The sequence below is a fragment of the Callospermophilus lateralis genome, chromosome 5 (genome assembly GCF_048772815.1).
Source record: "Callospermophilus lateralis isolate mCalLat2 chromosome 5, mCalLat2.hap1, whole genome shotgun sequence".
NCBI classification, from domain to species: Eukaryota; Metazoa; Chordata; class Mammalia; order Rodentia; family Sciuridae; genus Callospermophilus; species Callospermophilus lateralis.
This window is the reverse complement of record NC_135309.1, coordinates 24,480,412-24,495,389: the sequence shown is the minus strand read 5'-3', so window position 1 is coordinate 24,495,389 and position 14,978 is coordinate 24,480,412. Positions and strand designations below refer to the sequence as shown.

General features: G+C 36.8%; 1 protein-coding gene across 1 annotated transcript in view; it reads right to left on the bottom strand.

The window, feature by feature from the left end:
- Gabrb2 (gamma-aminobutyric acid type A receptor subunit beta2) overlaps nucleotides 1–14,978 on the bottom strand; it is a 228,411-nt gene that overhangs the window by 106,831 nt on the left and 106,602 nt on the right. Inside the window, exon 6 of the mRNA XM_076856374.2 lies at nucleotides 3,237–3,319. Coding sequence (XP_076712489.1) covers nucleotides 3,237–3,319 — 83 coding nt within the window. The remainder of the gene's footprint in view (nucleotides 1–3,236; nucleotides 3,320–14,978) is intronic.

The window sequence follows — 14,978 nt, the reverse complement described above, 5'->3', positions numbered from 1 at the left end:
AGCACTTTTGACTAATGCAATTTTATATTTGTGTATGTGTTTATTTAAATTATATCCATCTTCCTCATCACAGAGGGCAGAAAGTATCTATTGTTCTTTCCATTATGCTAAAGCTTATCAGAATTCATGATAAATAATTAGTTCTCAATAAATAATAAATAAGTAAATTCCTAAATAAATTAATGAATGAACAAATGAGCAAAGAACTCATTCCTAAGGTTCCCCTACTCCTGAAAAACCAGCCTCTATCTCAGAGCAAAGCCTATCCAAGGAAGGGACATGGCCTTTGTCCTTGGAAAAACCCACAGAGCTCTCCTAAGCACATTCCCACCCTGCTAAGTTGTTTATCTACAAATAACAGGAGAGATCTGCTGCTGTGCCAGGTGTCCCTGACTCAGTCAGGCTAGGTGGGGATCCATAGCAACCCCCTAGCAGCCACCAATCAGCATGAGACAGGGAAATATCAGGGATGCCAGATGACCCTCCCAGTAGTTTATGGTGGTTGATAACATGTTGGGAAACCATGTAGTTCAGCACGTATACCCCTCTTGGCTTAAACCAATCAGTTCAAATGAATACCCCTTTTGTACTGACCAATCACCCCTACCCAACTTGTTCCCGCCAGTGAATGTGCTAATCATGTTTTAGAGTTGTTATTTGATTTTCCCGTGGTGTGTGATGATTTGCTAAGAGATGCTATGATGTATGTGAGGGTCCCTGCCTTCTCCAAAGAATGTATAAAATTGCTGCAAACCCTGGGCTCAGGGCCTCTCAGTGTCACCAGTTGCTGTGTGTGTGCATGCGGAGGACTGAGCTAGCTCGCAATAAACACCCTTTGCTGCTTACATCGATCTTGGGTCTCTGGTGGTCTTTGGGGGTCCCGAATTTGAGCATAACACTCCAAGCCAGCAGGAATCAGGAATTATGTGATCTTCTTCAGAGAAGAACTGAACCAATAAACCCACTTTGAATGTTGACGAGGTGTTAATGATTTAGCAATGCTACTATTAGGGTGATTTCATTTGAGAAAGGGAGGAAGGAAAGAAAAGAAGGAGAGAGAAAGGGAAGAAAGTGGAAGGAGAAAGATGAGGGAGAAAGAAAAAGAGAGACACAGGATAAATAAGTGGATTTATTTATTTATATTTATAAGGTGGAATGCCAATCATCAATCAGAAGCTAGTTGTTTAAGGGATAGAAAGGTAAGCTTCACTCTGTTCAGCTAGGAAACTATTTATAATAACAAAGTCTGGGTATCTGCATGTTGTTAAAGCAATATGATATTCTATTCTCTATAGAAATGATCTGTTATCTGCCTACACATTGTTAAGTCCCAATTTCCCTTTGGGAAAATTTCCTGATTTTCAGAATAAGGGGGCTAAGATTGGAGTTCTTTTAATCAGGTCCCTCAAAATCAGTGTCTTTACTAAGGTAAACCAGGTATTAACTGCATCAGCATCAATCTACTCTGCCATTAAGGAGCTGAGTGATCTTGGACAAATAACTTTAACTTTTTGAGTCTGTTACCCTAGTTATAAAGACAGAAATATTGATATTTACTTCATTTCACAGAGTAACTAATCTTAAATAAAACATATAAAGCTTAATAAATTATCATGTCAATTTTCAGTATCTCTGTCAAAAATTAATAACATCACAAAATATTTGGGTGTTGCTCAGGTCTTTAGGTATCAGTTCTTTCAAACAGAAAGGCCAAGGTGTTGGGGAATAAGATTGATCAAATTATATTATGTGTATATATAAATATAGCATGATATATCTGTATAATTATAATCTACCAGTAACAATTATTTAAAAACTCAAAAGGCCTCATTTACTTATCTGAGAGGAATATGGAAGACTATTTAAATAAGAGCAATAAAAATGCTTCCTCCATGGAGAGGTGTGATTATTTAAAATCTCAGTGTAAATTCTACCTCAAAACCTGCTCTTATCACAAACAATTCGTGAGTGGTGGACAGCAACTTGCCTTTAAAGAAATAACCTTACATCCACAATGTGAAATTGTCAGAGTTTGAATTCTTAGCAATATTGTACAATAAATTGAACCACAAGTTAAGAAAAAGCAACATGCAGTAATGATGCTGTCCCACTGACATTTACATACAATAAATCTCTGAAATCCTATAGACCAATTTCTTAAAATAGTTTTGTATGGCAAAGATCTAACTGGAAAATAATGATTATTTGGAATATTTGTAAGCAATCAGCTTTTACAAAATGCATGCAAGTTTAATTATCCTCAGAACCTAGCTTTTGAATTCTTCAAAAATACCCACAATGTGTCATAAATACTGCATTTCTGCTCAGAGCAGTGATCTGGAGTCCCATGGTCTGCCACAGCTAAAATTCCTCCCTAACGATGAGAATGTCTTCCCAGCAATGCAGCTACTGAGTACCTAGAAAACTGGATGTAAAATTGTCAGCTCCCAACTATTTAGCCGGAGAAGGAATGCAAGCATTCCAAAGAATTGACAAAGAAAAAGAGATTCAGAATGTTCTTCCACTTCAGATAACTTCCTGTGTGATTTTTGATATGAAGACAGGTTACCAATCAACATTTTAGCCCAACCAACAGGGCAGGTGACTGAATCAACATGGAGCTAAAACCACAGCCTACAAAAGCCACCGTGCTTCAGAACAGTAAATACAATGAATACACACACACACACACACACACACACACACACACTTCAGCAAGAATATAAACGTTGGACACCAAAAACAGAGTTTTAAAACTAGAACAAAACATTCCATTAATCCATAATTTAAGGACACCTTAACTAATCAATATGGAAGGCCACATCACTTAACAATTACAAAGAGACACAGAGAGGCAGACAGACCATTGGGAGATTTTATGAGACAGCGCCACCTGCACCTATTTTCTCAAGTCAATTGCAACCATTTGCACCAATTCCATACTTTAAATGTCTGGAATAGCCTTTGGTCTCCTTCCAGGATCCTATCAACTTCCTTTTATTCCCAGATTATTTCTTCCATTAAACCTCTCATTTAAGGAAATAGAGACAGGAATAAAAGGGTGGCAGCATAATGGAGGGGAGATGTTGTTTGTCACCACCTCCTTCCACTAAGTTTTTTGTGCTTAGCAGAACTTCTGCAGGACTTTGGTCTGCACAGCCACCAGTGTAGGGGCCCCTGCCCCGAGAAAAGCTTACAGCAGAGTTCCCTCTAGCTGGATTCTCAGAGACACTTACAGCTTTCAATTTCCAGGGTGCAGTTTTGTTCATCCAGTGGGTACCGCCGCAGGTCCATCATGCAGGCAGCTGTGGTTGTGATTCTAGAAGAGAAAGAGTAATATGCATCATTAGCAGGGCCATGACCTGAGCTGGAAAGTTAAACCCAGGTGTCTCGGATAAATCTGGACTCTCTGGGTGACTGTGATTTAGCCTAAGCTCTAAAGAAAAGAAGTGATGCAATTTTCGATAAAACACTTTCCTGTATGAGGTTCATGATGATTACAAGGCAGAGACTGGACTAAATCAGTATTTCCCTAAGAGTGGACCATTAACTACTCATGCAAAAATCACCTGACAGTGTTTGTGAGGCAGGCAGTTCCCATGTCTGGGTGCAGTCCCCCGAATGTTCTATCAACCACACAGGTAAATGAGAGACAAGCAATATTCCTCTTCCTCTCAGGTTTCCTCCTTCCTTTCTCAAGACCCTAAAATCGCATTTTTCAACAACCTTACCTTCAATCTACCATTTTTCACCTTTCTTTCTATAGTAGAGTAGTATGCAAGTGCTTTAAAACTTTTAAACTTTACATCTCCTGAAGAAAACTAAGAGAACAAACTAATGTTGAATTTGACCAACTTATGCTTATTGTGAGGAGCACAATGCTCTGTGCTGGGAAGAGGGAAAAAAGATGTAGTTCTAGCTTGGAAAAAATAGTGTATAGTTAGATTTTTTTTTAATTAAAAGAACCTTGAGTACAGTTTAAACCTGTAATCCAAGTAGAAGGAGTGTATGGAATTCCTTAGAACAGCATAGGATTGTCAACTAAAGATTAAAAATATTCGATTCACTTAGCATAAAGAATCATTGCCTCCTTAGGTTGATAAACTTTTCTATAAAGGTATATATTTTGTTAATTTTTGTTTTCCTTTTTTATACGTCTGAAGATCACTCTGATTCCTTCCTTTTCTTCAACACGCCCTGTTGGCTACTCTGCTTCAATTCCTTACCTTTTCCACTGCCTCCCCACTGAGTAGGTGTCCCCCTGCCTCACCTCCACACAGGAGTATAAATTCGATTTTATACTCCTCAGCTTAATTTTTTCAGTGATTCTTCCAAGAAAATCCCAAGTCCTGGCTATGGCCCATTATGTTTTGGAATCTCTGTCCATGTTCTTCTTCCTGATCACCTAACACACTGTGTCCTAGCTCAGTGTCCTTCAGCCATGACACCTGTTCTTTCTGCCTAGAACAAGAATCTTCAAGGCCTACACAGAGCCTCTCTTCTGATCATTCAGCTCAGAATCACCTCCCCCAAGAAGCCCCTCCCCAGCAGGCCACCAAAGTGGCTGCCATGACTAATGATCCATTTCAGGTTTCTACTCATTTCCTTTAAGCAATTACCACAATCTGAAATTATCTTTATTATTCATTTTTCTTTGAACTATTTCTTCCAGTAAAGTTTAAGCTGTGTAAGGGTACATTCCACTATATTCGAGGCAAGGCACTCAATATACATCTGTTGAATAAATAAACATATGGATTTTTAATGATGTAAGCAGTTGGTTTTGCTCACTCTAAATCTTTGTATTTGAAGGATTATTTTATGGCATAATTTATATTCTTTTTTAAATTCATAATGTGTCTTAGGTTATAAAGGTTCTTTTTATATTTTTAACAATAGATATAACTTAACTGATTTAAGCAACCCTACATAAATAATACTAGAGTTTATCTGATTGTCAGTGTGATGACTTTTGCTTTCATTGAGATTTACCAGATTTCTATATGCCATAAATCCTATTAAAACTAACATTCACATCTCACTCTTTTATCAAGGTTGAAACATTACAATTCATTTTAATTAAGTGATACTTATATGAATTTCTCACTGGTCCACTGATTGTTTTGTTCATTTGTGTTTTTAGATGAAGATACAGTCTGAATTGCTGCTAAAAGAGACATGAATATGTGGAATGGAAGGTTTCAAGGGAAAAGAGATTAGATACATGATAGGCATACCAAACACCAGTATTACACTTGTAAAATAGCAGAATTAATTCCTACCTGCAGAAATGGAGAAAATTAAATTCATTGAATAAAATGAATCCAGAAGACATGAATGGTAGAAAGGCATACACATAATCAAGAAGGCGACAGGTACAGAAAGACAAACTGCAAGTGAGGTGAAATTGCAGTGTTGCAATAGGTGGCGGGTCAGTCTTTGTGATAATGTACATTCATGGCAATTGCCATCTCTGAACCAATGCCATGGACACCAGGAAAAATAAAATAGCTAAGGCTATCACAAGAGCAAGTCCTCTTCATATCTTAAAAATAAGTAGAAGAAAGTGTTTTTCTTACAACATTCACACTTACGTCTGTTTTACTATTTTTTTAATTGCACAATACATTATACAGCTAACAGACATTAAAATATTTTCTATTAACTATTCACAAAGCATTGGTAAGTGTCTCCTATTGGACAAAAGTACGAAATTTGGAGCCAAAATCAACCATTTGGAATCTTGATCTGTAGTTGCTGACACTTGGTTGCCCTGTTTTGCAAATAAAAACCTGCCATCCTAATTTGTTGTAGGATGGCAAAAGTAGGAAGAGATTTGTAACTCATAATATGTTCTGCACCTTCTGCTGTAGTTATTACTACCTGCTAATGAGTAGATACCACGATAAGATATTTTACCACAATTTATTGTCTAGGCACAAGTTTATGTAAATGAAGAAATGTAGAATATAAAAACTTATAAATAAACCATTTATATGTACATATATATGGATGTAAATAACTTCCCAGAACATAAATATGCAAAATAAATAATTACTTTACATGCATGTATATGGAACTCTGTCAGACAGACTATATAGATGCATAACAAACCTGCATCTTTTTTCAAGTGTTTTCTGAGATCAGGAACCACAAACAATTTTGTCATCTTTGCATTTTAAGTACGTGTGCCTGGTACATGTCACCAATTTAAGATAATGATGATGATTATAATACCCATAATAATAAATTAAAAAGAAAAATCTATGATTATAAGTATTCTCAAACTAAGAATTTCTAGGCAATTCTCCTTAAGTGCCTAATTTATGTAAAAATTCTCAAGTAAATTTGAGAGTCAAGTCATTGTTACTGAAGAAGTTATCATGGAAGGAATGTTATTCAGAAAAGCCTAGCAATGAGCATCTGAATCTGCTCTTTGGGACTTTTTGATTTAAAACAGGACAGAGACTCTACAGGAATAAGTCAATGCAATAAACACAGTTAATGGGCTTTTCGTGAACATGCCTCTGTGGATCCTGATAAACTTCAATAATGGCCTTAAATATCTCAACGCCCCTACAGTAGCAGGAGACTATGAAATGAGGCTAGAAGACTTTTATGCAGGTATCCTGATTAGGTTTAATATATATATGGAGATAGCTCTGCCTTCAAGCAAAGGAAACAGTAAACTATGCTCTGGAATGTGCCTTGTTTACCTCTGGCAAACCATCTATAGTCAAAGCTGGAAATGTCTTCTGTGGGGATGAACTATACCACATGATAAAAGCTGTGCCTGGAAACTGTCAATATTCTGCTTGGGCAAAGAGGTCTTTGGATAAACTTTTTACTACTTAGCTATTGGCTGCTGTCACCCCAAAATGACTTTTGTCATAAAATACTAATGTACAGCAAGAAAACTTAGTACACCACATAGCCCAAGGAGTCACTAAAGGCATGTATAAAACCAAGAAATACAACAGCTCAGCCAGCATTTTTTACCAAAGCCATAACAGAAATTTTATAGTGTTATGACCAGAGAATTAACAATGCTACCATATCATTCCAAGTGGAATATGATATTGTGAATTCCAGTTTGGATAAGACCAAAGGAAATTGTTAAGTAATAACTGATGATTTTGTCACTCAGCCAATATGAAAAGCCATAGAATTATAATTAGTGTAACATCACTTAGGCTTTTCTGCAGACTCCTTAGGATTCAGAGTCACACAAGTATCTGAGCACGTGAAAACCTGGTTAGAATTTCAACCAGATGTTATAAGGAGTAAATAAAGTGACTTTGTACTTATGCTTTGGTTGATTCTTTCATACAGGTGACAATCCAATTCCATAAGAATTTATTGAACATCTTCATGTTAAAAGAAAATCACATGACTCATTAACAACTTTATTTGAAACATACTGTTCTGATACACAGCATGCTTTTGCTTTGCTAAAATACACATTTACTTAAAAGCACAACATATTTTAATTATGAAGGATAAAAGGATCATCTGGCACTGGGATGCATCATTATCACAGGAAAATCAACATGTTAAAAGTTCAGTTATCAAAAAGATATCAATATGTATTTTTGCAAGCTTTAAAGCAAAAAAAAAAAAAAAACAAAAAAAACACTAAGTTCAGAATTTCAGATTGGCAAATAAAAAGGTCCAAATACTGAATTTAAACATTAGTGTATGAACCCAAATTTTGAAAAGTTCTCATCTGAGCCTCTTCCCTCAAAGGTCCTTTAAACACTTCTGTTGTCCTATTCTAAAAGAAGACATTATGCTTTGTCTTGCAACCATTTGGGTTGGGAAACTAATCTCTCCCCTATAACTCTCATTACTGTTGTTGTTTTTAATGGGGTAAATAGGTAGAACATTGTTATGGGAGGTAGGTGACTTCAGCTTTGGCTCTCTCACTTGTGACAAGCATACCTAATATTAATTGATGACTTACTAATAAGTTCAAAACACCATTCTGTGTCACTGGAATGTATTTCCTCAATTAAGTCCGATTGCTATTCTCATTTTATAGATGTGAAAATTGAGACAACAGAAAGTGGTTTTCCCCCAAGAATCCCATGGTAAGTGGGAGAGCCAGGATGTGAACCCAGGAAGCTTTGCAGAGTCCACGTATTTAATAGTATGCTTTAACTAACTAGCTAGATGACCTTGATAAAATAATTCAGCCTCTCTGGAAGATTGGTCAATTTCTTATAGCCCAAACAAGCTTAGAAATTCTATAATCCTATGAAAACACATCATGTTCTGTGACCTTGTATATTTTGTAATTTTGTTTTACCCACACATCCAAATGCAGGATTTCACAGCTGTTCATTCTGTTTTAGTCAATTATGTAGATTAGCCCACCCCAGCCGAGCAAAAATACAGGCCTCCCCAAGGAGTTCTATTTAATATTCTCCCGATTGAAGGTCTCCCTCACCATTTTTTTTTTCTTTTTTGCCATTTTGTCCTCTTCATTTACCTTCACAGGGGCCTTGGGCTTAAATTAAACTCTCCAAGACTCATGCATAATTGTTTCTGAAAGCTCTTTTATAAGTCCTCACATAGAGTCACATGCACTACTACGCTCAACTTTGTAATCACCCAAAAAAGTAAGATTGCTAGCAATCATGTTCCCATTTGATAAATCATGCATTTCAGATTAGAGCTATTTGTACTCTTCCACAGCTGTCTGGCCTTCTGTGACTCTTTGATTTTCTGGAATCTTATCCTCTGCAAAGATACTGTGACCACTAAAGGGCTGCCTAGGTGTCTGTCACAAATGTGGGCACTGTTATGAAAGATACTTCCTTAAATAGCAAGTCTGTGGGATCCGAACAGCAGCCTCTGATGAAATCTCATTTTGTGAACAAATAAATCCTACTTAATCAAAAATATTAGTAGATAAATACATATCAACCTAAGTATTATTCTTCTGTTGTCAATCTCTTGTTTACCCCTCTCCCAAACTGCATTATTGGTTGTCTCATCTACAAATTGCATTGCTCACATCAGTAGTGGGACTATCCCCACTTCTTCCTAAACTATGCCTAAAAGGAAGTATAAGGCTCTGAGAAAATGCAATTGTTCTATTTTTTGACTCATCATCTAACAACTGAAATCTGACTTTGTATCACATTAAGAGATTGAACTGAATGAGAATCACCTTACAGAGTAGAAATACAGTAATGAAAGCTGGGACTCTGATTATTTCAGTAGTTTTTTTTTTTTTTTCACAATTTAAAACAATGTTTCAATATGCTGGGTACATTTTTAATCTCATTCATTAAAACATAATTATTATATTTTGTTTTGATGCATGACACATCAGAGACATTATATTTCAGAACATAAGACATTAGTTTTGTACCAGTCTTTTTTTTTTTTTTTTTACAATTTTTTTTTTTAAGTGGCCAATGGATGTCAATTCACAGCTAGTTCGTGAGGGATTAAGTTCCAATCTCAGCAGGGTCTCTTTTCTCTTCTTCCAAATATAATTTTAAAATGTAAACTGTACATGATGGATTGGTACTTTGCCTTGCCAGCCCCACCCTCTACCCCTAGCCACAATTTCTGTACCACTAAACACTGGACTCTTTGGATCTCCAAATCTGGCTCTCTGGCTCTCTGGCTCTCTGGCTCTCTGGCTTCAGGGTAGATTTGGCCACTGGGAACAGAGCAGGAGTTTAAAGAAAATGAAATCCAGGGAACTGCTGCTCATCCTCCCTTCCTGTGGAACCCATCAGGGTTCCCTTGTCCAATCCTGCTCTTACCCTCTAAGACTGGAAGACCAGAGAGCGGATGACAACCTGTCCAGAGGGGGAGGGTGCTGTTTGTCTATTTGTAAATCACCCTTTTATTGCACACTCCTCAAATTATTCCATTTTCAGTGTGCCATCTGTTTCCTGTTGGGTTTCTGGCTGATAGAATACATTATAGAAATGTATTTTAAAATCTGAGGTTCTTACCAGTTAGACTGTCAAAAAAAAAAAAAAAAAATTAGAACCATTCAGGTCCAAGGTCCTTTGTCTTGGGAAATGGGGAGAAGGAAAGGAACATTCCCTCTACCCTAAACGAACTATCTCCTTCCTATTATTCTGGTCTCAGTTCATCATGGCCCACCTAAGAAGTCTCCCCCCTTGCTCTAGCTAAAGTAGCCCTCCCTGCCCTCCACTGGTCATTCCCTCATCCTTTTTATTTCCTTCAGAATACCTATCAGTACCTAAAATGACCCTGTGCATGTATTTGTTAATGAGACTCATGTCTGTCCAAGGCAGAGTTCCCCATAGCAGAATCTGAAGAATGTTGATTAAGGTTCATCATTTGGGAAAAGAAGGGGAATGAGGGCTGGTCCTCACCCATCCTAGCATGGAAGTTCTGGCAAGAGTACTGCCATTGGAGTGAAAGCCTAGGATTACAGTGGCCCTTAAACAACCTCCCTTCCCACCACCTCATGCAATCTTCCAGGTGGCAGAGGAAAACTATGTCTGACCAATCCCTCTGTGTCTTTCTCTCTCTGACCATCTCTATAGAATACTTCACTGAATTCAGTGGGTGACATATTCTGTGGTCAGGCTCTAACATGCCCTCACAAAGTTCCCCTGCAGTACAAGGTTGCAACTATTATAACCTTAAACCCTGAAGTAAAATAGGTTTTACTGTTGTTACTGCTGCTGTTATTTTTTTAAACATGAAAAATAAATTACTTAGAGCTGTCTGCTGTCACATACCCACAACTCAGGATACGTTTTTTACTTCAACAAAATCCATAAACAGCCTAGTCTCAAGGCTTACTGCCACTCTAATCTCTAAAGGTAAAAATTTCCATTTAAATGGTATTTTATTTTATTTTTTACTATTTAGAAATGAGGTAGTTTACATAAAATAGGTAGAAAATACGTGGGGAAATGCTTAACAGCATTAGAAACCACTAATTTGTATTAGAAATACACATTAAACCTTGACAATTGGTGTTTATATAATCAGCACAAAATTAAAGGAAGTATAGGATCAGGTACTATGTACTCTGCAGAGAAATCGATCCTTTTGCACACGCTGCTGGGGGGAGTGTAAATTGGTACAAACTTTGTGGAGGGTAATTTGACGACATTAAGCAAAACCCACGGAATGTACAATCCTTTGATAATGAAATTCCACTTTAAGAGATTAGTGTGAAAACAAAATCATATAAATCTATATTATAAGGACTCTTTCGGTCAGCTTTCCATGGCTCTGGCAAAATACATAGTGTGCAGTTAGATTACTAAAAGTGTACTAAAAGAAGCAAAGAAAATAGGATTGGCTTTTGTTTTCTAATGTTTTTTGTAGTTTCCCTGTTTCTGCAATGAATGTGTACTGTTTGTCTCTGAGGAACCTTATAAAGACCATTTTCCCTGTCTGCTTCAATTTCTACCACGGCTGCTCATTGCTGCTAACTTATTTTATTTGCATAGCATTTATCCTCTGTAAAGGCTGGAAATGTTGGTCAGCATAACTGAGTCAAAGGGAGCCACTTCAATAAATTGCATGTGTCATTAAAATATCAGTAGACATATCATCACTTAATTATGGGTTCTCAAAGTAGAAGAGATGATTAAACGATTTCTATCCAAATATCTTTCTGAAGACTGAATTCCTTCCATAAGATCTCTATAATTATTGTTCTAATGAATCTATCCAGTGACTTGGAACTCACTCTCTCTGAAAGGAACCTAGTCCATCTTTGGAAAGCTATGATTATCAGATAATTTTTTTCTATATTTAGCAGCAGTTTCAATTTCTTTAATTATAAATTATTTATTCATGTACTTTGTAGGGTTTTTTCCCCCCACTTTGTCCAGAGAATGTTTTGTTTCTCTTTCTCTTAGTAGTCCACTAGAGTTTTTGGTATTTTGTTATCATTAAAGCTATCATTTTTCTTCCTACCCTGCTTTTATATCTGAAAAATCCTCTGTCTTAAGATAAAATATCTCACAAATTTGTTTTATGGTTTCATATTTTATACCGAATCCTTCAGTCCATCAGGAATTGAAGTTGACAAATTGTGTGTACTGGGGATGCAGGCTGGACTTTTCATGGAATCAGAAGGGTACCATCTTTCTCTTGGCAAACTGTCGATTTTTTAATAAGGTATTAAGTAGGGAATTTGATAAATTCTCATAATTACTGATAAGAATACAAATTGGACTATCTTTTATACAGAGTAACCTGGATCTCAGGAACCTTTTACATCATGTTCCTGTAGGTTTATATCTGGTAATTTTTAAAGGGAATTTAATTTAAAGGGCAAAATGTAGCACATTGGTGTTCTCCACTGCCGGACTTGTAACGGGAGTGGTGGGCATGTATCTGGCGGGCTGATACAAAACCATCCAGCACACAGGCGTGAGGGTCAAGATCATTTGAAAGAAGCCTGAACAGTGAGCATCCCTGAGCTCTGGTCTTGATTTCATCTCTTGCTGTGAGACTTTGAAGCAGCATATATACAGGAGGAGTCAATATGACAGAGGTCCTATGGAACACTGGAGAATCACTTACCCAGGATTCTTAGGAAGCCTGGCCAAAAGAATTGGACCAAAAAGCAAAGAGAAGGCTTTTCTTCTGAATTAGGGGAATCACTTCATTTCCCAGAAGCTTTGTCTCATTTAAGTTTGTGTTGTGGTGGGGTAGGGGAGGGGAGGGCAGGCGGGTCTCCGCAACCACAAACTGAAATACAGAGAGCTCCTAAAACTCAGAAAGACTACATCAGACAAACCAAAAAAATTAGTTGTCAGGAAACAAACAAACAAACAAATACATACTTTACTGACATTCCTTCCAAACTGCATCTGTAATGTAAGGTTGTTGAAAAACACAAAGAAAAAAAAAAAAAGAAAATTGCTTTGTACCCAAATGATGGCATATTCAGTTAGAAGCTAAGCTGCCTAAATAATGAATCAAGGCAGAATGAAATGAATCATAATACAAAGAAACTCGGACTCACTGTGAAGAAGGATTTCAAAGAAACAGAAAAGGTTCACAAAAACAAAAGAATAAAAATATGTTGAAAGAGATACACAATTTATGATAAATGTCACTGAAATATTACTAGAGAACATCAGCAAAAAGACAGGGGTGAAGATAATCATGCCTGATCCCTGGAAGAAAAAAGAAAATTGATATTAGATATCAGAAGATAAAAGACACAGGACACTGTTTTCATATAGACAATCTCCGTTCATCCAGGCTGGGAGATGGGAAACTGAGAGGATGGACATGATGTTCAAGAACAGCCACCTTGAGGAGCTTTTCCAAACCCCCCAGCTTAGTCTCTGTCTTTTCTGTCTCTGTTTTTTTTCTCTCAAGAAAAGAAATGAAAACAAGAAGGCAGAAGGACTCCATGGTGCAGTAAAACACTACTGGGTATTAAAACCTAAGAATTCATTGTTTCACACATAGTCGTATGAGCTCTGTTTTCCAACTGGAAAAGCAAATGAAGACCAATAGGTATAATAACAGCCCCCATTATTATGGAGGGCCCCAGGGAGGGATGATGAGCTGTTTCCATTTTCTGCTGTGAACCAAGCAGGAAGTCATGGTCATAAGTCTAACATGAAGGACTTGGCAATTCAGTTTAAATAGAAAGATGACTTAGCTGATAGTGAGAGCTGTAAAACTAAGAAAATGGCTCTCCAGGGTAGGTGGCAGACTTCCCTTTCTGGAGTTGATGTGTCTAGATCAGGTTCCTCTGTCAAGGTGATGTAGTGGGGGCCACTCCTGCCAGGAGGGTGGTTTCTGAGATGGCTTGCACTTTCTGGTTCATGAAAACAGGAGCAAATGCTGAAATCTTCTGTAGCTTCAGCACACATTTGCTAATTTGACTTTTAATGGATTTGAGCTTAATAAAACAGACGATAACTTCAGAGGTTGCTAAATGTAATTACACATCTAAAGAGCTGCAATGCAGTTTATAAACATTAAAGTATTTCAACACATGCTTAGAGATGACAAGGGCAAGGTAAAGACAAGTCTCTGTCAGGTAATTATTAACAAAATGGCTTAGGAGTAGTCTCCAAAGCACTGGACGCAACATTACCTGTTGGTTGTAATTTTCATGCTCAAGTGTCCCATTAGTTAAGGCATCTGTGGTGGTGTTACACCACAATGTTGCTAATGAGCAATTATTTCTAGAGTAATTATTTTTAAGTGATTAAGATGCATTGTACCACTGTGACACAACTGATTTTACCTTTGTTTCCTCAATAGTGTCCTTGTCTTTCCCATACAACACAACCCAAAGCTTATCAGGCTTTCTTTACCTGAGAGGAAAAAATGATAATCTCACAATGAGCAACTATTTGTCATTCCTCAGGAAAATATAAGGCAACAAGCTAATGGTTATTATTTATTTGTTTACATTTCATTGTGGGTGTATATACATACATAGTGTATGTGTATAAATATATATACAATGTATATATGTACAAATAGATACATGTGTGCATATATAGTATTTATATATGTACATACACATATGTGTGTTTAGATATATGTATATATATATATATATATATATATATATATATATATATATACACACATGTTTAGAACATGATGTAATGAAATACAGAGAAGCAAACCAACATACTGTCAGTGCATGTGTGACAACAGAAGCCAGATTCCACTAATCAGCAGGAATCCCTGGTGGAATACAGTCATCATGTTGTACCCTCAACATCTGGACTTGTTCATCCTGCACACCCCCGACTTAGTACCCTTTGACTTAAAGCTCCCCATTTCCTCCTCACCCCCATTTCTGGTAATCACTGTTTTATTCTCTGTTACTAGGGAATTAAAAATGAGTCTACGTATTAAAATTGGGGTGTATACCTTTACCATCTAAAATTTCCAAGTGTTCAATTTTTTTTTACAATTTGGATAATGAAAGTTAGAAAAGCATTAAGTTCCAGCGTTGTGTTATAGCTGAATGA